Source organism: Lagenorhynchus albirostris, chromosome 18 (assembly GCF_949774975.1).
Source record: "Lagenorhynchus albirostris chromosome 18, mLagAlb1.1, whole genome shotgun sequence".
Classification (NCBI taxonomy): domain Eukaryota; kingdom Metazoa; phylum Chordata; class Mammalia; order Artiodactyla; family Delphinidae; genus Lagenorhynchus; species Lagenorhynchus albirostris.
Genome location: NC_083112.1, coordinates 15,460,954 through 15,483,621, shown reverse-complemented (window position 1 = coordinate 15,483,621; position 22,668 = coordinate 15,460,954). Strand labels below are relative to the sequence as shown.

General features: G+C 45.9%; 1 protein-coding gene across 7 annotated transcripts in view; it reads left to right on the top strand.

Moving 5' to 3' along the window:
• THSD1 (thrombospondin type 1 domain containing 1) overlaps positions 1 to 22,668 on the top strand; it is a 49,235-nt gene that overhangs the window by 18,057 nt on the left and 8,510 nt on the right. For 2 of the 7 annotated variants that reach the window (XM_060129233.1, XM_060129238.1), the window contains exons 4-7: positions 1,131 to 1,289; positions 7,289 to 9,497; positions 11,316 to 14,504; positions 15,346 to 15,414. In XM_060129233.1, coding sequence (XP_059985216.1) covers positions 1,131 to 1,289; positions 7,289 to 8,640 — 1,511 coding nt within the window. In that variant the 3' untranslated portion in view covers positions 8,641 to 9,497; positions 11,316 to 14,504; positions 15,346 to 15,414. Of the gene's footprint in view, positions 1 to 1,130; positions 1,290 to 7,288; positions 9,498 to 11,315; positions 14,505 to 15,345; positions 15,415 to 16,448; positions 16,659 to 22,668 lie in introns of all 7 variants that reach the window. The other 5 variants (XM_060129237.1, XM_060129236.1, XM_060129234.1 and 2 more) reach the window with 5 other exon arrangements.

The following is a 22,668-nucleotide window of genomic DNA, read 5'->3' as shown; positions in this document are numbered from 1 at the left end:
AGTTTTTGCTGTTGCTATGGCTATCCTCAGTGCACGATCGAGTTCAAAATTTTCTAATGTTGCTTTGTGTTTAGGGTAGGAATTGGGTTGCCAGAGGGTTTTCTCCATACTTCTGTTGCACCCTCAACTTTAGGCTTGAGCCTGCACGTCAGAAAGGCTTTTCCTTGTCACTCTTGCCTCTCCCCCAGCAGTAGACTCTTGTTATTTGATACTTGGTAATTGCTAGCCTGGAGCAGGGTGGGTGTTAGGTGATGGGAGTGGAAGAACATCTTCTTGTTGGGGTTCAGCCTTAGTCTTAGGCAAGTGCTCTGCCTCTGAGTCTCAAGGATGGGGCTTTGTAATGACCCTGCCCCTTGCCGGTGGTAGAAGCTGTCTATAAGTGTGGGCCCAGGGTCTTTCCTCCCCCTCTCTAGGGGTGAAAGATTTTCTTCTTTTTCCATTCCTGGGCAGCACTAGGTTTCAGCTGCTGCTCTTAGAGTGACAGGGTTTTCTGCCCTGTCCGCAGTGGTTGGGCTTTTGTTGATGGAGCAGATGGGGAGGAGGGTCTGGGTGAGGTTTGTGTCTTTTCCACAAAGCTTCTCCTCCCCTCCTTGGCCTCCACCATGAGGGAGGCTCTCCCTGGTCTTCTGCCTGCCCTCGGTCCTCCTTGTGAAGATCTGGTGAGATCCGTGGAGAAGAGCCTGCAAGTGGGTACAAATTCCCAGTTGGGTAGTGCGGCTCCCAGGGGTTCTGTATTCTCATGCAAGCCCACACCAGGCTTCTGGCGGTTCATTATATTTTTAGATGATTTCTCTCCAGCTTGTATGAGGCCTGGCATCTGCCCCAGCAAGCAGTGTTTGCATCCTGGCTTTCCTTGGAGGAGTCTGTCTTTCCTTCGAATTCAGGCCATTTGGTTGTCCTGTGACCTTAGCTCTCTGAAGAGTTGTAGGAAGGTTGATATTTTGTAGGTTATACAGCTTTCCTTTGTTGTAGGGGGAGCAGCAACATTCCAGCTTTCCACTTCTGTGGGAATGTGCTTCTTTACTGACTTTTCAAAGCCTGAGATTTGAGTTTTGCTGCTTCCTTTGGGTGCAGTTAAATTCTGATTCTCAAGTGAGCTAGCATTAAAAGCCTGGCCGATGTCCTTGCAGAAACTTGGGGACTGTGGCAGCCGTGGAGCCAGTGTAGTGCCACGTGTGGGGACGGTGTCAGAGAGCGTCGCCGCCTGTGCCTGCCCTCCTCCCCCTCCCGACCTGGCTGCCCTGGAATGTCCTCGGAGAGCTCCCCATGTTCCCTGGAGGACTGTACGGGTAGGTATCTGACCTCCTTCGCAAGCCTCTTCCCAGAGGGACTGTCGAACCCAGCCCTGCCTGACAGTCGCCAGTCTGAGTTCAGGAGTGGCCTCGACGCTCTGTCGCTGCTGCTGCTGGCTGTACAGACTCTGTGCCCTTCAGTGTGTCTGCGACTGGGGGTGTCTTGCCAGGGAGATGACAGGGGACTTAACACCGTCGAAGATGGGGAAATGACAAGGACATGGGTGTAAATGAAAGATTCAGACGTACGAAATCATGTTTAGAAATACAAAACATGGGAGGGATGATGATTTCTTCCCGATATTTGTTGTTTTTGTTTCTCCCTCCTACTCCCTCCCAGAAATTGTGGGAAAACATTAAAAAAAGAGTTTTTCACCTCCTCATCTCCGAGAAGCCCCAGGAAACCAAAATGGACATTATTTGTCCAAAATGGGGCAAGGCACCCTATCTTATCCCCTGAAGGGCTCTGTGTTTATTCCTTTCCCCCCCCGCCCAGGAGGAGAAGGTGGGGAAGTTCATCTTGCCATCACCTGGGGGCTGGCCCGTCCTTCATCCTCTGAGCATCTTGAAATGACCCCCACTAGTAGGTGCTCAGTGAGTATTTGATGTGGGTGGTCTATGGTGTGGTGCTCAGGTCACTCAGTTGGGTTTGCTGCAGCTTACGGAGCTGAATCCCATTCATTTGCCACAGGTTACAGTAAAAAAAAGAATCCTTGCTGTTCCCACACACCATCGCCCCTTCTGAGACACAGCCAGCTCCCCATTTAGCCTTTGCTGTGGTCCTGACCCTTAGGTGAAGTCCTTCTGTCCAGTCCCGACTCCTTCCACTCTCCAATTCCACGTTGAAGACCATCCCTGGTTCCTTGTCCCTTTGGGATCTGGAGAAGTGTTTTTCTGTGTTTGGTCTCAGAGCACCTTGTAGCCAAGACCACTGGCACCTGGTAACACCTTGACTAGCATCCCCACCTGTGACCTTAACAAAATTCTTGCTGTCTCCTCTTTCCAGCCAGTGCTGTAGGCCTTGTTCCCTTTATTCCAGCATCCTGAGGACATTCTCTCTCTGTGATTTTCCTATTACAACCTCAGACCCAGGCTCTTCTCCCAGCCCCCAGCCTACTGTCTTCTTTCATCAGCCCTGAGCCCCACCCTGAATCTGTTCTTTCTCCAATTATATCTCACACTGTCTTCTGAGGCTCTCTTCTCTGTCTGCCCTTTTCTTTACAAGTCCCCTTACTCTCCACAGCTCCTTCCTTGTGTATAACTTCTTCCTCTCGGTTCTGGGATGACGTGTTGTACTAAGATATTTCATCTAGAGTTCTGTAATACTCAAATGAATTAAAAATCAACTGCCCCTGGCTTCTACTGCACTTTTAGAACGGACAACAGTATCAACCATTTATTACATTATCTCACTCAAAGCTCACAGTAACTCTACAAGGCAAAGATTCTTTTCTTTTTTTTTTTTTTTTGCGGTACGCGGGCCTCTCACTGTTGTGGCCTCTCCCGTTGCGGAGCACAGGCTCCAGACGCGCAGGCTCAGCGGCCATGGATCACGGGCCCAGCCGCTCCGCGGCATGTGGGATCTTCCCGGACCGGGGCACAAACCTATGTCCCCTGCATCGGCAGGCGGATCTCAACCACTGCGCCACCAGGGAAGCCCATGGCAAGGATTCTTATGCTGGGCTCCGATCTTGACAGCTTGCTGCTGCCCGGCATTTTTTCTAAGTGCCTTGCACGTATGAAGTCAGTATATCGTTATCTACACATACAGGTGAGGACTTTGCAGCAGAGAGAGAGGGTGAGTCACCTGCCCAAGACCATAAAGCTAGAAAGCAGGGAACTAGATCTGACCTCATGCTAAGCCACCTATCGTGAATACTTTGCCTCTACGTACAGGCCAGTCTAGCTTTCTACAACCATCCTGGAATTAGCAACCAGATTTTGAGGCTGTGTGGTATTATTTCACGTTCTGGCATCTTAATCTCTTTAATCCTGGGTGGGAACTGGAAATGTGTACATTATGAATTAGCAGAGAGGGTAAGTGCTACAGGCACCCCTACTTCTACTATAAGTGGTCCTCAGAAAAAAATAAATGCTTGTGTGGATAAAAATGATCATTTCTTCCAACTGTTCTCTTTTTCCAGTTCAGCCTGTTTTCCACTCCTTGGAAATGTAAAGATCTGGTTGCAGGCTGCCTAGCGTCAGGAAGTCTCCTTCACTTCAAGGAAAAGAGGGAAGACAAGATGAGGCAGAGATGGGTGAGGTCAGCAGCTTTGGGGCTTTTCTCCAGCTGCGGTTTTGAAGGGTTCCAGAGAGTCAAGTGTAACAGCTGAGAGGCCCACGTGTACATTTGCAATGCTGCTACCCACTGACGGAGCAGCCACTGCAGACGAAGACATGATCAGTCAGGGAACGAGTCTTTCATCATTCAACTATTTTCACTTGGTTGAGAGTCTAGAGTTTTGCTTGGCTTTGAAAGGATGTTTTTATGCCAAGGTCTGAGTGCAGTAATTCTACGTTCATTTGGTCTATCTTGTTCACCACGAAGATGGGAGGATCCAGTTGCCATTGCGCCCACGTTCCATCTGATGGGGTGTTGGTCATTTTGCTATCACCTTTTCAATAATGAATCTATTCATGAATATAACATTAATTGAGTACCAACTCTATGCCGGTTATTGACTGGGGTTGGGAGTATAGAGATAAGCCATGTCTCTGGAAGGGGCTTATGATACAGCAGCTCAGTAGACACCCAAGCAGGCGTAGCATACAGTGCAGTAGAAAGGTGTCCACAGCTTGCTATGGAAGCTTGTGACAGTCCATGCTGGGAACACCTCTGTTCCTGGAGGAGGTGATATTTGAGCTGAAGATTGAGAGCTGAACAGGCATCACCTGGTGAACTAGGTGAGAAAGGGAATTTTAGCAAATGGAGCAATGGATGAAAGCTTGCAAGACGATGGCGTATTATGAAACCCAGGGAACCTGGCAAGAGTTTGATGTGGCAGCAGGATAGAGTGTCAGGAGGGAGTGAGGGAAGTGAGGCTGGACAGGGGGCTTCCCTGGCGGTCCAGTGGTTAGGACTCTGCACTCTCACTGCCGAGGGCCCGGGTTCAATCCCTCGTCGGGGAACTAAGATCCCACAAGCCGCACAGCGTGGCCAAAAGAAAAAAAAAAGGCACAAAATGAGACTGAACAAGTAGGCAGGGGCCAGATCCCGAGGGCCCTTGAAGACTGGACCTGTGTTGTGGAGGGATCTCTTGCCTGTCGCGTGGAGTACAAATCAGAAGGGCCAGGAGTGGCAGCAGTGAGGGCTGTTGAGAGGTTTTCAGTGACCCGGGGGAAAAGGGAGCACTGGCTGCGGGGATGCAGAGGAGAGAAGGATTCAGCGACTCTGGATGTGGCGAGTGTGGAGAGGGGAGTGTCGCGGGTGGGACCTAGGATTTTAGCACCGGCAGCTGCAGGACACAGCACCATTCCCGTGAGATCAGATGTATCAGAGGAGGTGCAGGTTCCGCGGGAAGATGATGAGTCCTGGACGTGTGGAGGTGGAAGTGTCGGTGGGACGTCGATGGAGAGAGCAGAGCTAGTGGAACCAGGATGGGATCTAGCTCTCCTGGCTCCAAAGTGCATGTTCTTCTCCCCGAATTAGAGAATTGTTGAAACCAAGAAGAGAAACAATCACAGGAAGGGCCGGACAGTAGCCGATGCTGCAAAGCTCAAGGAATAGCAGGACGGAACTCCTTTGCATTTGGCTCCTTGATAGGAGCTGCTTCACTGGAAGCCTGGGGGCAGGGTGCAGGAGCCAGAGGTGACGAGGAGTCAGCACATGTGGACCCTTCTTTCTGTACGTTCCGCTGGGAAGACAAGGAGCGAGATACGGCTGTGGCATTAGTGAGAGGGTTCTAGAAAGATCTTTGTAAAATGCAAAGAGCTTGAACATGTTTCTGTGGAGCTGCACGGAGGAGAAGCTGGAGATAATAGGTACAGAGGGATGATCCCCCTGCAGAAGGGTGGCCTGGAGAGCACCTGGTGGACTCGTCTTTATGGGAAGACACGTCTCCCACTAATTCCCTAGAGAAAGAGGGAAGTGGAGGTGTGGCGGCTGCTGAGTTTACGGGGGAGGAGAGGATGGCAGAAGCAGCTGGGGTGTGCGTGCTTGATAGCTTCTAGCGTTTGTGATCTAGCAGACGGCTGAGGAAGAGGGTTAGTGGTAAAACTTTGAAGCACTGTTGTAGGGGACGGAAGAGAGAGCTGCTTAGGAACCCGCGGAAGGATTTGTGGGCAGTCAAGTTTGGGCGCCATCAGTACGCAAAGGTTCTGGCCTGCATGGGTGCATTATTTTCTCCACCAGGGCTCAGGGGCCTGGGTGCAGCAGCGGATAATCCACGTGTCTGGATTTTTCTAGGAACAGACTTTTGCTTCTGAGCAGGGGAAGGGATACAGCTCAGTGTTAGAGGTCAGAGAGTTGAGATGATTGGCAGTAGAAGGATTGCAGTGACGGATCCTGGGTGTAGGGAGAGAAGTGAGGGCAGAAGGTGGCTGGCGGATGGAGAGAAAATGGAGGGGTCGGAGAATCAGATGTTGCGGCGAGGTTGAGTAACCGTTGTATGAATAATGAGTGAGCGAGAGGGGAGGATACAGCCGGAAAGTGGGCTGTGAAGCTTTAAGGTTTCAGAACAGGAGCAGCTGCAGACAATGGGAAGGTATGGCAGCTTGGAAGGACAATGAATGGTCCCAGCTGTGGGATGGTGAGGAAGACTGGACCCAGGTGCTAGTAACTGATGGCTGCCCTGAGGTGGGGAGATGACAGAGTTGAGGGGTAGAGGGTAGAGGGTGGTCTGGGTGGATGGCGTGGGCGTCAGAAGATTAGAACTTCTACACGGAGGTAAAAAGTTGGCTGAGATGGCAGCCAGGAATGAGGAGGCTGCGGAACACGCCCTGCTTCTGGTTCTGCTTCTGATAAAGCTTCACCCAAGAGTGAGCCGGGGAGGCTGTGCCCTGAGGGATGGCCTGTCCTCAGGTCAGGCAAGGAGACACACCGTGTTTTGTGGAAAGTTTCTGCATCGCGAGGAGTTTGGTTCTAGGTGTCCTATAGGGTGCGGTGGAAAGGGGAAAGGGGAGCAAGTGGGAGGATGGAGATGCGGCACAGAACTGGTGAGGATAAGACTATGGGAGGAAGAGATAGAGGACATGTGACTGGAAGGGCTTGAATGGCGAACAGTGACCAAGGAGGAAAGAGAGGTGAGGCCTGGTGGCGTTGGGTGGTCTCGGGTTCCCAGGTACTCCAGGCTGAGGCCCCAGGTGGCGTCTGAGTCTTGGTGAAACATTTTGATGACTGTGAGACACACCAGTTTGAGAGAGCAGGGAAGAAGAAGGAAAATCAATGCCATATAGAAGGTAGGAAGGGGAATGAACAGCTGAGAAAACAAGAGTGAGAGAGCAGAGGCTTCAACACTTAGGAAAGGTAGTTCCTGGACACTGGGAGGGAAAAGTGAGCTGTAGTATATTGCTGGAAGACTTATTTTCACCTATTAATTTCTCTTGAGATGTGCAAATTGAGCTACAACCTGCCTAAACTGTTTTGCATCCCAAGTGTTACACTTGGCGGAAATTTTCAGAGGTGCATCTCAAAGGTACATTTAATTATAGATATCCCATGTTTACCTTAAGTGAAAAACCTTGATTTTTACCTTGAAACGTTCCTCATGAGGCTTCTTTGTAGAAAACTGGGGACAAGTGTGAGCAAGAGCCAGTGAGCCACCTTGACTGTGGCTCATCTGCTCACCTCGCTTCTACCAGTGTCTGTTTTTCAGCTTGGCTTAAAAGCCTGCCTGCAGAAATATATGTAAGACCAGAAATCCCAGTCCTTGTTTATTTTCCTTCCTTCTTTAATTGCTACATAATTAGAGCGAGCCACTCAGAGACCTTAGACCCAGGCAGAGAAAACGATACTAGAGAATGCATTCGTTCTTCCTTTTTTTTTTTTTTTTTTGTAGCTTTCCAGCCATCCAGTCCGTCTCCTTTCCAGCCCCAGACTCCCGTGAAGTCCAACAACATCGTGACGGTCACTGGGATATCCCTGTGCTTGTTCATCATCGTGGCCACTGTGCTCATCACGCTGTGGCGGAAGCTGGGCCGCGCCCCCAAGTGCAGCACCCCAGTCCACCACAACTCCCTGCACGCGCCCGGCTGCTGGAAGAACTCAGACGAGGAGAACATCTGCGAGCTGAGCGAGCCCCGTGGCAGCTTCTCAGATGCTGGCGACGGGCCGGCGGGGAGCCCCGCGGGCCAGGGCATCCCTCTGACCTACCGGCGGAGCGTGCCGGCGCCCCCCGATGACGAGACCTCGGGCAGCGAGAGCTTCCAGTCCAACGCCCAGAAGATCATCCCACCCCTGTTCAGCTACCGCCTGGCCCAGCAGCAGTTGAAGGAGATGAAGAAGAAAGGCCTGACGGAGACCACCAAGGTGTACCACGTGTCCCAGAGCCCCCTGACGGACACCGCCATCGACGCCGCCATCGCCGCACCCCCGGGAGGCTCCGAGAGCCCCGAAGAAGCCGCGGCCGGCAAGTTCCGCCTCAAATCCCCGTTCCTGGAGCAGCCGCCCGCGGTCGGCGCCGGGGACAGGCCCCCCTCCCGGCTGGACCACCCGCTCTCGCCGGCCAGCTGCGCCGTCAGCCCCAGCCAGAGCCTCCTCCGCAAGTCGCAGATGAGGAGCCACCCCCGGGGGTCCTATTTCCGGAGGACGGCAAGTTTCCACGAGGCCAGGCAGGCCCGACCGTTCCGGGAGCGGAGCCTGTCCACCCTGACCCCCCGGCAAGCCCCCGCCTACAGCTCCAGGAGCCGGACGTGGGACCAGGCGGGAGAGCGAGTCCGGCCCCCAAGTCGAGGCGCTGCCCTGTTTCCGGAGAAACGGGACCACTGTCCAGGGGCAGGTGGAAGCAGTGGCCCGTTAAGCCCTTTCCCTAAACCCCACACCCTGGGGCAGCCCACGAGGAAACCAGACCTGGGGGATCGCCAGGCAGGGTTCGTGGCGGGAGGTGAGAGAACGGAGCCTCACCGGGCTCGGAGGGGACCATCCCCCAGTCACAGGAATGTCTCAAGGAAGCGGCCTTCCTCCCCGGCCCCCAGAGATAGCTACCAGAGGGTCAGTCCTCTGAGCCCTTCTCAGTGTCGGAAAGACAAGTGTCAGAGCTTCCCCGCCCACCCGGAGTTCGCCTACTACGACAACACATCCTTCGGCCTCACTGAGGCGGAGCAGGGGATGCTGGACCTCCCGGGATATTTTGGGTCAAACGAAGAGGATGAAACCACGAGTACGCTGAGTGTGGAGAAGCTGGTCATCTAGACCGAGATCAGCCTGAGACTTCACACAACAGGGGTCCTTTGCCCACCTCAGGGTATCAGCTGCTCGCATTGTTTTGTGGACTGTTTTGTGTAACTATTTGTACAGCAGGACAGGATGTGGGGAGGTGGTAACTGACACCGGTGTCCGCATGTGTTTTAATTCATAAGGAAGAAGTTATTTATCCGGAGCTTTTCCCTTCGTTATCCTGTTTCTATTGGCTTATTACTGCTAACTCTGATAATAAAAATTTAAACGAGTGCAATAGGGCTTGGTCTCTCATGTGAATATGAAAAATGACAAGATGCAACTTGCCAGGTTCCAACTTGAAACAAACCTGAGAGTTTCAACAGGAAGAAGGGCTGGAACAAAGTAAGCTCGCCAATACAACCCCGAACTGTAATTTATTAAGTTTTAAATCCTTCAGAATTTGACTCCTGCGCGGGCAGTATTGAACAGGTTTTATATTTGACTGATTAAGTCAATTATGGCTATTCCTAGGTTACCTAGAATTGGTGATACCACAAGATATTCCAGAAGAACTTTCAGGCCAGAGTTGGGTGATATCTTACTGTTTTTTACGCAAGAAAGAGTGCTGGGGACTCGACACAAACTTTATGTGAGTTAGTTCTGCTTTGGAGAAAGAATATAAGAAGCTGATCGTTCAGGTAGTGAGTCCAATGAAGACCTGTCCATCATTGTTCTGAGCAAAAAGTAAACATTTTGGAAAGGAAGGTGTTGTCTCCCAGGAGAGCATCAGCTGGAACCCGGGCAGTGGGTGCCGCCTGGCATCAGGATGCTGACTATGTGCTCGTGGACCAAGCTGCAGCCAGGACCCCAGGAGTGTCATTCTGAAACTGGTGTGTGTATTTTTTTTTTTTAATAGAGGACGTTTACTATCTCTTTGCTGGTCAAACAGAACACAGATGGGGAGTACACAGGGGAGGGGTGCCTTGTAAAGGGATGTATGTGGCGGTTTCTTGGGAAATAGTCCAAGGAGTCTTCTCAGCAAAGGGACTTGGGTTGGTGTGTCATAAGCATCCAACACACCCAGTCCTTGGCCTTAAGTTGGGTTCCCCCCCATAGGCGGTCTGTGGAGAGTCTCACTTTTTTCCCAGCTCCTTTGCTGGAATCCACACTCCCAGTGTGATGGGGAGCTTGGTCCTAGAGAGGGGTCTGGAGAGCCCCCAGGAAACAGCCCAGGGTTGGTAAGAGGGCTCCTGTGCCCACTGCCCAAGGGGACGAGAACCCTGCGGGGCGCTAAAGGCTGCCCACCTCTCCTCTGCCCTCTTTCCTTCCCCCAGGCTGGGCAAGAGAAGAGGAGGGATGAGTAGGGTCCCCAGCCTCTACTGAGTCCCAGGGGCCTCAGGGTGGGGTGGAGGAAGGGTGGAGAGTGAGGGTCTTGGCCATCAACAGACACTGTAAACTTTGGTTTAAAACAATACCTTAAGTGGAGGCAGGGCTTCCAGCCTGGGGCCGGAAGTATCATAATATCATGTTATTTAGAAAGTATGTGAATTAATCTCAAGTATATGGAAAACAGGTAGGCTGGATTATGATTTTACAGCTTAAGCTTTTATAATTGGAAGAAAGAGGGAGGTAGAGAAAAGAAGTCTTTTTAAAGTATTTATTTATTGGCTGCGCCTGGTCTTCGTTGCCACGTGCAGGAACTTTAGTTGTGGCATGCGAACTCTTAGTTGTGGCATGTGGGATCTAGTTCCCTGACCAGGGATCGAACCTGGGCCCCCTGCACTGGGAGGGTGGAGTCTTAGCCACTGGACCACCAGGGAAGTCCTGAGAAAAGAAGTCTTTTAGAAATTTAGAATCACTTAATGTTTTCTGATTCAATCTGCCTACCACATTTTACAGATAAAGAATTCGAGGCTTGGGAAGTAAACTAACTCCTGCCGGCTTGGACGGACGTGGACTCATAGTTTAATTCTAACTGCCATACTGTTTGCATTCTGCCCTCACAGCCTTTTTGAGTCTTCTCCCAACAGCAGAAACTTCCTGAGAAAGCTGCCCTTTTTGCAGTGAGAGGGCATAGAGAGATGCCTTTACTAGCTTTTCCCAAAGGAAGGAAACTTTCTGCCGCCTGATGTGAGAACTGGTCTTACAGCTTGCTTTATTTGGAAGTGAGGGCTACACAAAAGAACCTAGAGGTCAGGTTCCGTCATTGGAAGTCTGTCATCAGGTATCATGTGGGCACTCTGCAATCTGGTATACTTCCTTTCAGACCTTGAACTTGACACCTTATCTGCATACACTTGAGTAGCTACGCTTTCTTTTTGTTCACCATGACCTCTCTTAGCTGCCACACCCGCCCTGCCTTTTAGGCAGTGTTTTCTTTCTTCCTTCTAGAATTTATCAGGATGTCAGCCTGCTGGCGAGGTTTCAGGGACCATTGGAGAGAGTGGAATTAGATGGGGAAAAAAATCACAAATAAAATAATGCAAATACTGTACTTTAAAATTTTTCTTTTATATTTGTTGCATTACCACTTCATTTGTTCCATTATTATTGAAAACTAACATGTATTTCCTTTTGGAAATGCTTTAATAATAGCTATCTACCTTTCAGGAACTGGAGGAATTGATTATTCAAAGGTTTCTGACAACTGATGGAAAGAAGAGGAAATCAGATGTTTTAATCTCCCTTTTCTTTATTTGTCCTACTAGAAAGCTGTGTTCTCGTTCCAAGTTCACAGGCTTGTGTGCCAACCTTTGACAGAAGGTATGCGTGCTTGGTCCAGACCTCACAATGAATTTCCAAAAAATTGTTCTTATCAGACTGAGACAAAAACAGCTATGGGGAAGGTGAAAATTAGAGAAAAACAGTATGAACAGAAAGATCTTCTGTTAAATTACGTTCTTCCCCTGTATATCATGCATTTAACTTAATATCACAGTGAATTAATACCAGCATATAATATGTTCACCATCTGCCTAGCCCGGTTTTCTGTGGGTCAATCTCTGCATTTCAAAGTTAAGCGAATTTGGCCTCTGTCTCTGAGAAAAAGAAAAGTGGGTGCTTCGGCACTGTCTTTGGTGGTTAAGTGGTTAACTTCCTTAGAAATAATCTCCTATTCCTCACGAGCATGTCCCTAGGTCCTAGCCCCAGTGGCTGCCATTACGTAGGCGCTCAATAAAGATTTGTTGACTAAATGACCGGCTATTCAAAAGCCCTCAAACTATATTTGTGGTTGAACCAGAACAATTCTGTGTAACGCTTTAAATCTTAAACCATTGAGAATGAGATGTGTTCCTGCGAGATACTGTGGGGTTTTTAATTTCTAGAAGTATCCAAAAATGAAGAAATCCTTATCTTTTGGGGATAATACCCTCCCTGGCTGAAGATGAAGGTATCTCTAGAGCCTTTCGCAGTGTCTGTACACAGTAGTTAACAAATACTGCATGTATATGAGAGAGTGGCTTCCATGTGGGTTGGGTACCCCGTCTTCCTAGCAAGTCTTCTATTCACCCCCCTGCCCGGAGTCTGCCCCACCTCGTTGGGTCAGTTGCTCTCCAGATGTGACTTCTAAAGCGGATTTATTTCATAGAGCCGAGAGCCCTCGGTGTGCCACGCCCTTGCCACAATTGCGCAAATGATGACTAGCCCTTCCTACCCGTGTTCTCTCCTCAAGCTCTGTTCCACTCCAACCTGACCCACAAAATATAAAACTGCTGTTTTACAACTTTGATGAGTTCTCACTTGATTCTAGATATGTAACTTGTAAAATGGTATTGCACAGTTTATTCTGGGCAGTTTCTGAGTCATTTTTATACACAGAGGACAGCATACTGTAAGTGCGTCGTATTATGTAAGGGCTTGTTTCTCCAGGTCATACCAGCTGAGTCATGGTTTGGAAAATAAGAAGTATTTGGCATAGTCAAAAGCATATAAGTTTAATCCTGGCCCTTCCCGTTCTAGCTGTGTGATCTTAGGCAAGTCACTTAATCACATGAGCCTCTGTTTTTCAAGTGTAAAATGGGCACAATCATCCCTATCCTTGCTACTGAAGGTTCAAGGTGGGGACTTGAGTAAGAGAGAACAAGAGACTAAGCAATTTCAATGGATTTCTGGAAGACTAAGCACATGGAAGAACACTGAGTGGGAGAAGCTATAGCCCAGGATGTGCTTGGAGGGTCTTGCAGAAGACAGGGGAGCCTCCCTCTGTGCTAGAACCTTGCTGAGGCTGGGGACTCGGAAAAGTTATCGGAATGACTAGAAGATGGAAGATAGTGAAGATCTCTATACAAGATGGTCATCCTCCATCCCTGTTCCTCAACTCTGGTGCCAGGAACCCCCAGCAACTGGATGTTCAATCACAGAGAAAACCAAAACCAACCAACCGATGACCAGAGGGGACTTTTATAAAGAGAGTGAAGGATCTTTCTGAGAAAACTTGGGCAGCTGCAGCTGTTGGTACCGCGGCACAAAGTCATCTACATTCCGGCATTTGAGAGGCCTCAGCACAACGATCAGATCTCTGACTATTCACCCTAAATTGAAGCCTGCCAATCAGCAACTTCCACATACGTGCTAAGAGTCCGAGTCAGCCTTTCTCCTATCTCATTCTTAACAGCCTGACAACTGGAGTCACCAAACATTTGAGAAAAACCTACAGTATGACAAAGAAAGGTAAACAGAGAAGAACCGACCCCAGAAGAAACATAATTCAGGGAATATAAGAAGAGCCAAATAAAAATCCTACAAAATGAGTTACTTATCACTAGAGAGATGTGAAATGATATTACATCTGTTAAACAAGAACATGATGCTACAAAAAGGAAGAGTCAGAAAATGGGAAGGAACTCTTGGAAATGGTATATTCAACAGATAGATCAATAGATGAGTGAAACAAGTTTGGCAAGTGTTAACAGTTGTTGAAGTCTGGTGGTGGATATGTAAGTGTTCCTGTACTATTCTTCCAACTTTTCTGAATACTGGAAAATTTCATTAATAAATTTTTGAAAAAACAAAAAAGATAACAGTTTGACATAAAATTCACTGAAGAAGTGAATCCTGCTTTTGACACTTAGTAGCTACATGACAGCAGTGATGCCAAGAGATGGTTCTTGGGGAGGGAATGGGAACTGGGGGAGACTTGATTCTATGCAGATCCTCCATGGAGCTACCACCTGTGCCACCCAGAAGCAGAAGGGCAGCATGCTTTAGCGCAAACCTCCTAAACACTACATTTTGTCTCCGAAGGCCCACCCACCAAAAGCTATGTGACCCGGGTGAAGTACTTAATTTATCCATGGACCTAGTTTCGAGTAGATCTGAAGGATGAAGAGGAAAGAGGAGTTTAGGATGACTTCCAGAATTCTGGCTGGAGTGACACCTCAGGAAGAGGAGGCGTAGGCATTCCTGGGGGGTTGGGAGGTACTTCAGGCCAAAGGACTCAAAGAATGACCTTCTCTGTGGAAGCAGTGTGGAGGCTCAGAGTCATCTAATTTTAACAACATGGGATTTCTGCTTGTATCCCAAGCTGATGGAGAGGAACGAAGCAATTATGTCTGTTCTTTCAAATGTTCTATAATGAGCATATATTGCTCTATTTGTAAATAGAGATTATTGTTAAAGCCTTCCTATGGTGTAAAGCTCAGAAACGGCAAAAACTGCTACAGGAGGTTGTATATTATGAGCTATATTTTTAATTGAGCATTTATATGGTTGTGTGCTAAAATTAAGCTTTTAAGTGCATGCATTTGAACCGATAAACTCAGTTTATGTCAGTTGATGTTTAACAGCAAGATGCAGCTTGATGTGTTTTGCCAGCAGTTGAGGGAGAAACTGACAACAGCTACAACCACAGGATGGGACATCCAACCCCGGCAGCGAAGGTGGCATCCGGAGTAGAGGTGAGTAGTGAGGGACCATTCTCGCAGCTGGAGTGCTGCTGAAACAATAGACAGGGCAGCTGGGGGTGGGAGCCATTCAGGATCCCCAAGGAAGGAAAAAATCTAGGGTGCGGGAGGTTGGAGGTCCGGTACTAACACCAGGAACAAATCCTACTAATAACAGTACAAGATGGCTCACCGATTACATTTCTGGGTATTAGTAATCGATTATCCCTGACCTTCACCATAACCTTGTATGATTGTTAGGTTTGGTTTGGTTTTTTCAGAGTTAAAAAATAAAGGCAAATAGTACAGGAGGATTTACAAAAAGAAGCAATGGTTCCTCGCTCTTTATTCCCCAGCCTCAGTCCCACTTTGCAAGGCAACCATGTTAGCTTCCCAGCTTTAACTCTGCTGCTGATGCCCTCCAACTGTGTAAATACGATGCATCTACTGTTTTATGACATTACTTATTGACTCTTGCAATGACAGTTATTCATTTTACTTAATATCACCCCCGCACACACAGTAGTTCCATCACTATTTTTATCTTACTCACTTTTGCAGGTTTAATATCCTTCAACTTTTGTTTTTAGTTCTCCCAAACACAGACAGCATCTCTTGGCTTTCCATTTTGTGAGAGGAGGGTATTCGAGCTCCTACGTCTCCTGGACTCCCCACCTCTGCTTCCACCTCCAGACTTCTCATCAGGATGTACTCAGATTTCCATGGCTGAGAACATTTACATTCCATTCTGTAACCACAGTTAAGTCTTCTACGGCTTGTCCCTAGGTGAGTCTGTTAGAGTCTAATAGACAGTAACAATAAACAGCATTAACGCAAACTTTCCTTCACAGCAGAGACAAGAAGTGTGTTTCCTTCTCTGTAGTCAGTGTCACAACCCCGTGCTGCTCAATTGCTCAGAATCGTGGTTAGTTGGATTTTTTTCCTTTTCCTAGCATTTTCTTCTTTTTTTAATTTTTTTAAAAAACATTAATTTAATTTATTTTTTGGCTGCATTGGGTCTTTGTTGCTCTGTGCTGACTTTCTCTAGTTGTGGCGAGCGGGGGCTACTCTGCTTTGGGGTGTGCGTGCTTCTCACTGCCGTGGCTTCTCTTTGTTGCGGAGCACGGGCTCTAGGCACGCGGGCTTCAGTAACTTTGGCTCACGGGCTCAGTAGTTGTGGCTCACGGGCTCTAGAGCTCAGGCTCAGCAGCTGCGGCACACGGGCTTAGTAGCTCCGCGGCATGTGGGATCTTCCCGGACCGGAGATCGAACCTGCATCCCCTGCATTGGGAGGCGGATTCTTAACCACTGCACCACCAGAGAAGTCCCTTAGGCATCTTCTCATATGCTTGTCCTTCCAGTGTTTCTTTATGCCAACATTATTTATTACACATATTTTTATTTCCCTCATTCCTTACACAAAATATAAAGGTTTTAGTATCTTAACGCGCTTAATTTTAAATGTGTGTCTCTCTACTTTTAAAATCTGCAAATAAAGCTCATAATAACCAACTACATATAAACTTAAGAAATTGCTGATTCTAAATGTTAAATGTTGGATACATATTTTTAAATAAAATAAATAAAGTCATGAGACTTTATTCCCACTTTCCCTCCCTGCCAACCATAAATATATAGCCACCTGAGAGAATTTACAAGCCTGTACTCTCACAGTACTTCCCTCATAAACCAGTTTTGCATTAATCTCATTGCTTTGTAGTTATTCATATGCTTTTTTTAAAGATTTTTTTTCTTTGACGTGGACTTTTTTTTAAAGTCTTTATTGAATTTGTTACAATATTGCTTCTGTTTTATGTTTTGGTTTTTTGCCGATAAGGCATGTGGGATCTTAGCTCCCTGACCAGGGATCGAACCAGCACCCCCTGCATTGGAAGACAAAGTCTTAACCACTGGACCACCAGGGAAGTCCCATTTATCTTATGCTTTTGTTCCCAATAGTGTGTGAGAGCTGGGAGCAGGGATCGTATATACTATTCTTCCGTGTCTCAAGCAGCACTTGTAGGGGAAGGTTCATTGTCTCTGGAATCTTGGCTCTGCCATCCCCCAGCTTGTGTGTGGTACATCACTGCTGTGGACTTCAGTTTTCTCATCCATAAAGGAAGGAGAATCTCTTCTTGCTGGACTGTTGATGATATTGAGTGAGTTGATGTGAGTGAAGGGCCCAGTGTGTGGTCCAGCTATCATCTGAGCTTTCAGTGTCCCTTGGCCACCATTTGACTTGTCCCTAGATTCAACTTCCATTTCCATTTCTGACATCAGCTCTTTTGATAGATTTTACATATTTATTTCTTTATTTTCTTGTCCCAACCAGTCAAAACCCATCATGATATCCCTGTGCTCTCTCTATTGAAAGTAGGTGTTCTTGCTTTTTAATTCAGAGCAAAAATGGCATGAAGGGAGGGAAATGGGAACACCCGGTTTCACAACTCCAGGGCACAACGCTCCCACAGTCTTCTGAACCATGTCTTCTGGAGTTGCGCAACCTCGCAGCCCTACTTCCTGGCCCCCAATCTACAAAACTATCTGTTTTCAAACCCTTCTTAGTCTACTTTTTCCCTGTCCCTTCTACCTGTGCTAAGGACCACATCCCTTCCCTGATTGCGTCAGGCTCTGTGGAGGAGTTATTTCTCCATTTCCTTCTCTTTCATCAGCTCTTTTCTCTTCTTCTCCTCCCCCCACACCCCATTCACTCTTCAGTTCATTGCAGTCTGGCTTTTACCTCCACTAAACTGAAACTGACTCCAGTAAAAATCACTCTAATTTCAAGGCCTCTGCCCTTGCTCACCGAAACTTTTTAATCACTATTTTACATTGCATCCCAGCAACTCTGCTGTGAAAACCAATTTATAAGCTTTACCGTTCTAAAATCACCTTTGTATTTTATGTTTTTATAGGGCAATTACAATTCTGTTTATCCATTTTGTAGCTACTAGAGTCACAGGTGGTCATTTTAGACCGCAGACTCCAGAAGGGCAAAAAGCCCTGTTACCCTCAGCGTGTGGTTGAACAGAGTATCCGGTGCTTCATATATACTGGCTGAGGTGATCTAAGCGGACTTCAGAACAACTTTCAAGCAAGCTCAGAAATGGCAGATTAGAAGCAGATTTGCTGTGATTTTACTTATAAATAACAAGAAGTTTTGCTCCTGGTAAATGGAAGGTGCCGGTTCCTCTAAAGGAATAAGAAAGAAAACTGATGACATGACTTCCTAAATCTAAATCCTTTGAGTAAAATCAGGAAATAGGAAAACCCGCTTAGATGCCTGTATGATGTGTGGTTATGCTCAGAGTAGGCTGTCTACAAATTCCTGTTGGATGAGTCCAGCTACCCTGCTGGATACAGCTTTAATGAGCTCCCAGGAGCAGCTAGCCACATCCCTTAATAATGTCTTCCGGCTGACAGCTGCAAGACCTGCATGGTGGTAGCATCCTTGTTAGACAATGGAAGAGGAGAAAGGCCAATCCTGAGTAAACATCGAGGAATTTAGTACGAGAAGTTTAGCAAAGAACTGTATAAAACTGCAAATAAGACTAAGTATCAGTTAATGCAAACTTCATATTGTTAGGTATACCAATTAAAAAAGCAAAAACAAGAGCTGTCTGCTTGCCTAAGGGTTGCCTTTAGCCAACAGGTGAGTTTTGGACAAAATGTTTTTGGGTTTTTTTTTAGGTGTTTATTTTTTTATTTCTTTTTTTTTTCCTTTATTGGAGTATAATTGCTTTACAATGCTGTGTATAATTTTATTGGAGTATAATTGCTTTACAATGGAGTATAATTGCTTTACAATGCACAGCTTTACAATGCTGTGTTAGTTTCTGCTGTATCACAAAGTGAATCAGCTATATGTATACATATATCCCCATATCCCCTCCCTCTTGCGTCTCCCTCCCACCCTCCCTATCCCACCCCTCTAGGTGGTCACAAAGCACAGAGCTGATCTCCCTGTGCTATGCAGCTGCTTCCCACTAGCTACCTATTTTACCTTTGGTAGTGTATATATGTCCATGCCACTCTCTCACTTCGTCCCAGCTAACCCTTTGGACAAAATGTTTGAATTAGAATCTTTTGTTCATGATGCCGATACAAGCCAGTTTTCCACCGTTGCTAACACTCCCAATTCATCTTACTTCACTCATTTACATAATGCATGAGACTCCTGACGGCAGGCACCCCAGGCTCACAGGAAGCAGAAACCAGAGAGAGACATTTAGGGGTCAAACTGGCCTAAAATTAGAATTTAGTCTTCAAAATTGGTTTATCCAAGCTTTCAGAACTTACGGGCATTGTTTCTTTACCTAATTTCTCTTAAGAGCTTTGTGGAGTGCTACCACTTGTGGAAACACTTTGAAAAGAAGGGCTTGTTACAAGTAATTTCCCAGAGGATCTTACAGATATGCATTTTTTCCAATAATCAAGAAGCACTTATTGTGTGCGTTCCATGTAGCAGCCTCGATGCATAGATGTATGACGTCTCGTTGAATTTGCATGGCCATGGGAGGCTCAGAGAGTAAAGCCTTGCTCAAGGGTACCCAACCGTCACCTGGCCAGGAACAGTCCCCTGAACCCAATACCATGTCCTTTCCATGGGTCCCAAAGGCAATACATGATTTCCTATCATTTTGGGGTGCTGAAAAGAATAGTAATTTTTTTTTTTTTAAGAATAGTAATTTTATAATCTAGAAACGATCGGCCTGAAGGTAGATCGGGTGCAAGACTAGAATAAAATAAAAATCTCTAACGTTTTTGGGTGCCTACTATGTGCTGGCATTATTTTAAGTGCTCACATGTGTGAATTCAATTAATACATCAACTCTATAAGGCATTATCCCATTTCACAGAGGAAGAAAGTGAGGTACAAAGAAGATAAATAACTTGTTTGCCCAAGAGTACAAGCAGTCAGTGAACTGCTAAGCCAGCAGTCCAACTCCAGGGTTCATATATATACATACATTAAACCATGTTGTAGCTATTTCTCTTTTATTTAAGGGGCAGGGGTGAGGGTGGTGAGAGACAGCAAATTAAGCACTAGTCTGTATTCAAAATCCAATGAAACGTTTCTGATATAAAAGTGATTTGTCTCTATTGATACTTTGATTGACATTCAGCGTTTTATTACTATGGCATCCTGTGATATAAATGTACGCTTTCTTTGGTGAGTTCTAGAACTATAACATATCGTTGGAAGCTAATTATATGGATACATCTAAACAATTTTCTTGTTTTCCTAATTGTTTATTGTTATTAGGAAAATAAGGGGGAAAAAATGTGGGTTGAGTAGCTCTCAGCAGTGGAAGAGCTACAGCTCTCCTCCCACGAATTCACCATCTGCTTCTGTCTGACCATTGCTGAGTCCAGATGTTCCTAACCTAGCACAATTCCTACAGTGGAGGTTTTCCAACTGAAACTTCTTTGTTCAAGAAAATCAAGGCAGAGCAATATTTTATGGAGGTTGGACTTTGGCTGTTTTGAGCCACATGTTATTAAAACACAGTTCTCCTGATGCATTTGTGCTATGTTCCCAATCAGTAATGTGATCCCTCATTCATTATATTGAACTTTGGTTTTTGCATGACAAAAAAATTTAAATTTCAAGTCTGAGTTATTACAGGAAAGATTTCTTCTAAAATATGAGAGGTAGCAGGAACTTGCTATGGGTTCCTTGCTCACAGCTGTAAAAAATAACGTTGTGACCAAGATGTTTGCTTGAACTAACTTTTTAAAAACCAATTGATTCTGACGATTCATAAGGTGATATTCATGAATAATGATTGTTTGAAAATTATATGAATCAAAAGCGGAAAGTCCTTAGTAATTTTAACTTAATTTCCATATATTTAAAATCTGGTTTAAGACTAAAGGAAGCTTTTGAAGAAGAAAAAAGATGTCCCAGATCCCTAACACCATTTTTCATTTTGGAGTGTTCCTATCCAGCCTATAGCATCAGTGAGTGATTAGTGGATAGACTACAGGATATATTTATTGTGCTAGGATGACCCATCCAAAGTTCTATCACTAAGTTTAAGTTTTATGACCCATCCCATAAGACACAACTTAAGTGAAAGAGGAAGATTTTTATCCCATTTAAAAACAATTTTAAAGTAAAAATTTACTTTCATGGAATTGGGTTGTTTTCTAGCATTCGAGAGGGTGTGGTGACTATAAAAACAGCTGCTTGTTGACTGTAAGTAGAAGTTATACGGGCTTTGGCAAATCAGAAAGTCTGAGAGTATTAAAAAAGCTAAGCTGGTAAAAACTAGCAGCAGCAGGATGAGGGAATGTTGATTGAGTTTTGGGTGGGCTAGAAGCCCTCCTGAGGCAGTGTCTCTGGCAGTGATGGGCCAGTGGCAGGAGATGAGAACAGAGGCCAGGAAGGAGGGACTAGGCCAAGTTGGAATGAACTAGGCCTTGAAATCAACATGTGGAATTACATTTCTACAAAGAAGTAGCTGCAAGCCCTTATACTATTTATGCTTAGAGTTCCAGGATTTTAAAGAAATAATTGGCCAATGTTTTTACCAGAAGTCGGGACCACTGTTTGTATATCTAAATATTAGAGCTAAATGGGTGTGATGTGGCCATTTAAGGGTGAAGTGCAAAGAGGCTAGTCTGCTTGGCATTTGCTGCAGGAACCACTGTGTGTAATCTAACGCAGCTAATATTTGTTGGGAACTTGCTACGTGTGAGGCACTGGTGAAGGCACTTACCTGTATTAAATAATTTTATCTTTACACCAACTTTGTGAGCTACATGTCTCCAGACAAGGACCCTGAGACCCAAGGAGGTTTAAGAACTTGCCCAGAGTCACACTGAGAAAATGTGGCGTCAAGATCGTACTCTGGCCATTTTCTCCAGAGCTCTCACTATTAACCAGTGTTAGATCTGCCTCTCTTTTTATTTTTTGAATGTTATTTTTTTTATACAGCATGTTCTTATTAGTTATCTATTTTATACATATTAGTGCATATATGTCAATCTCAATCTCTCAATTCATCCCACCACCACCCGCTCCCCCTCCACCACTTTCCCCCCCTTGGTGTCCATGTGTTTGTTCTCTACATCTGTGTCTCTCTTTCTGCCTTGCAAACTGGTTCATCTGTACCATTTTTCTAGGTTCCACATATATGCGTTAATATACGATATTTGCTTTTCTCTTTCTGACTTACTTCACTCTGTATGACAGTCTCTAGGTCCATGCACGTCTCTACAAATGACCCAATTTCGTTCCTTTTTATGGCTGAGTAATATTCCATTGTAAATATGTACCACATCTTCTTTATCCATTTGTCTGTCGATGGGCGTTTAGGTTGCTTCCATGACCTGGCTATTGTAAATAGTGCTGCAGTGAACATTGGGATGTATGTGTCTTTTTGAATTATGGTTTCTCTACGTATATGCCCAGTAGGGGGATTGCTGGGTCATATGGTAATTCTATTTTTAGTTTTTTAAGGAACCTCCATACTGTTCTCCATAGTGGCTCTATCAATTTACATTCCCACCAACAGTGCAAGAGGGTTCCTTTTTCTCCACACCCTCTCCAGCATTTGTTGTTTGTAGATTTTCTGATGATGCCCATTCTAACCAGTGTGAGGTGATACCTCATTGTAGTTTTGATTTGCATTTCTGTAATGATTAGTGATGTTGAGCATCCTTTCATGTGTTTGTTGGCAATCTGTATGTCTTCTTTGGAGAAATGTCTGTTTAGGTCTTCTGCCCATTTTTGGATTGGGTTGTTTGCTTTTTTGATATTGAGCTGCATGAGCTGCTTGTATATTTTGGTGATTAATCCTTTGTCAGTTGCTTTGTTTGCAAATATTTTCTCCCATTCTGAGGGTTATCTTTTCGTCTTGTTTATAGTTTCCTTTGCTGTGCAAAAGCTTTTAAGTTTCATTAGGTCCCATTTGTTTATTTTTGTTTTTATTTCCATTACTCGAGGAGGTGGATCAAAAAAGACCTTGCTGTGATTTATGTCAAAGAGTGTTCTTCCTATGTTTTTCTCTAAGTGTTATATAGTGTCCAGTCTTATATTTAGGTCTTTAATCCATTTTGAGTTTATTTTTGTGTATGGTGTTAGGAAGTGTTCTAATTTCATTCTTTTACATGTAGCTGTCCAGTTTTTCCAGCACCACTTATTGAAAAGGCTGTCTTTTCTCCATTGTAT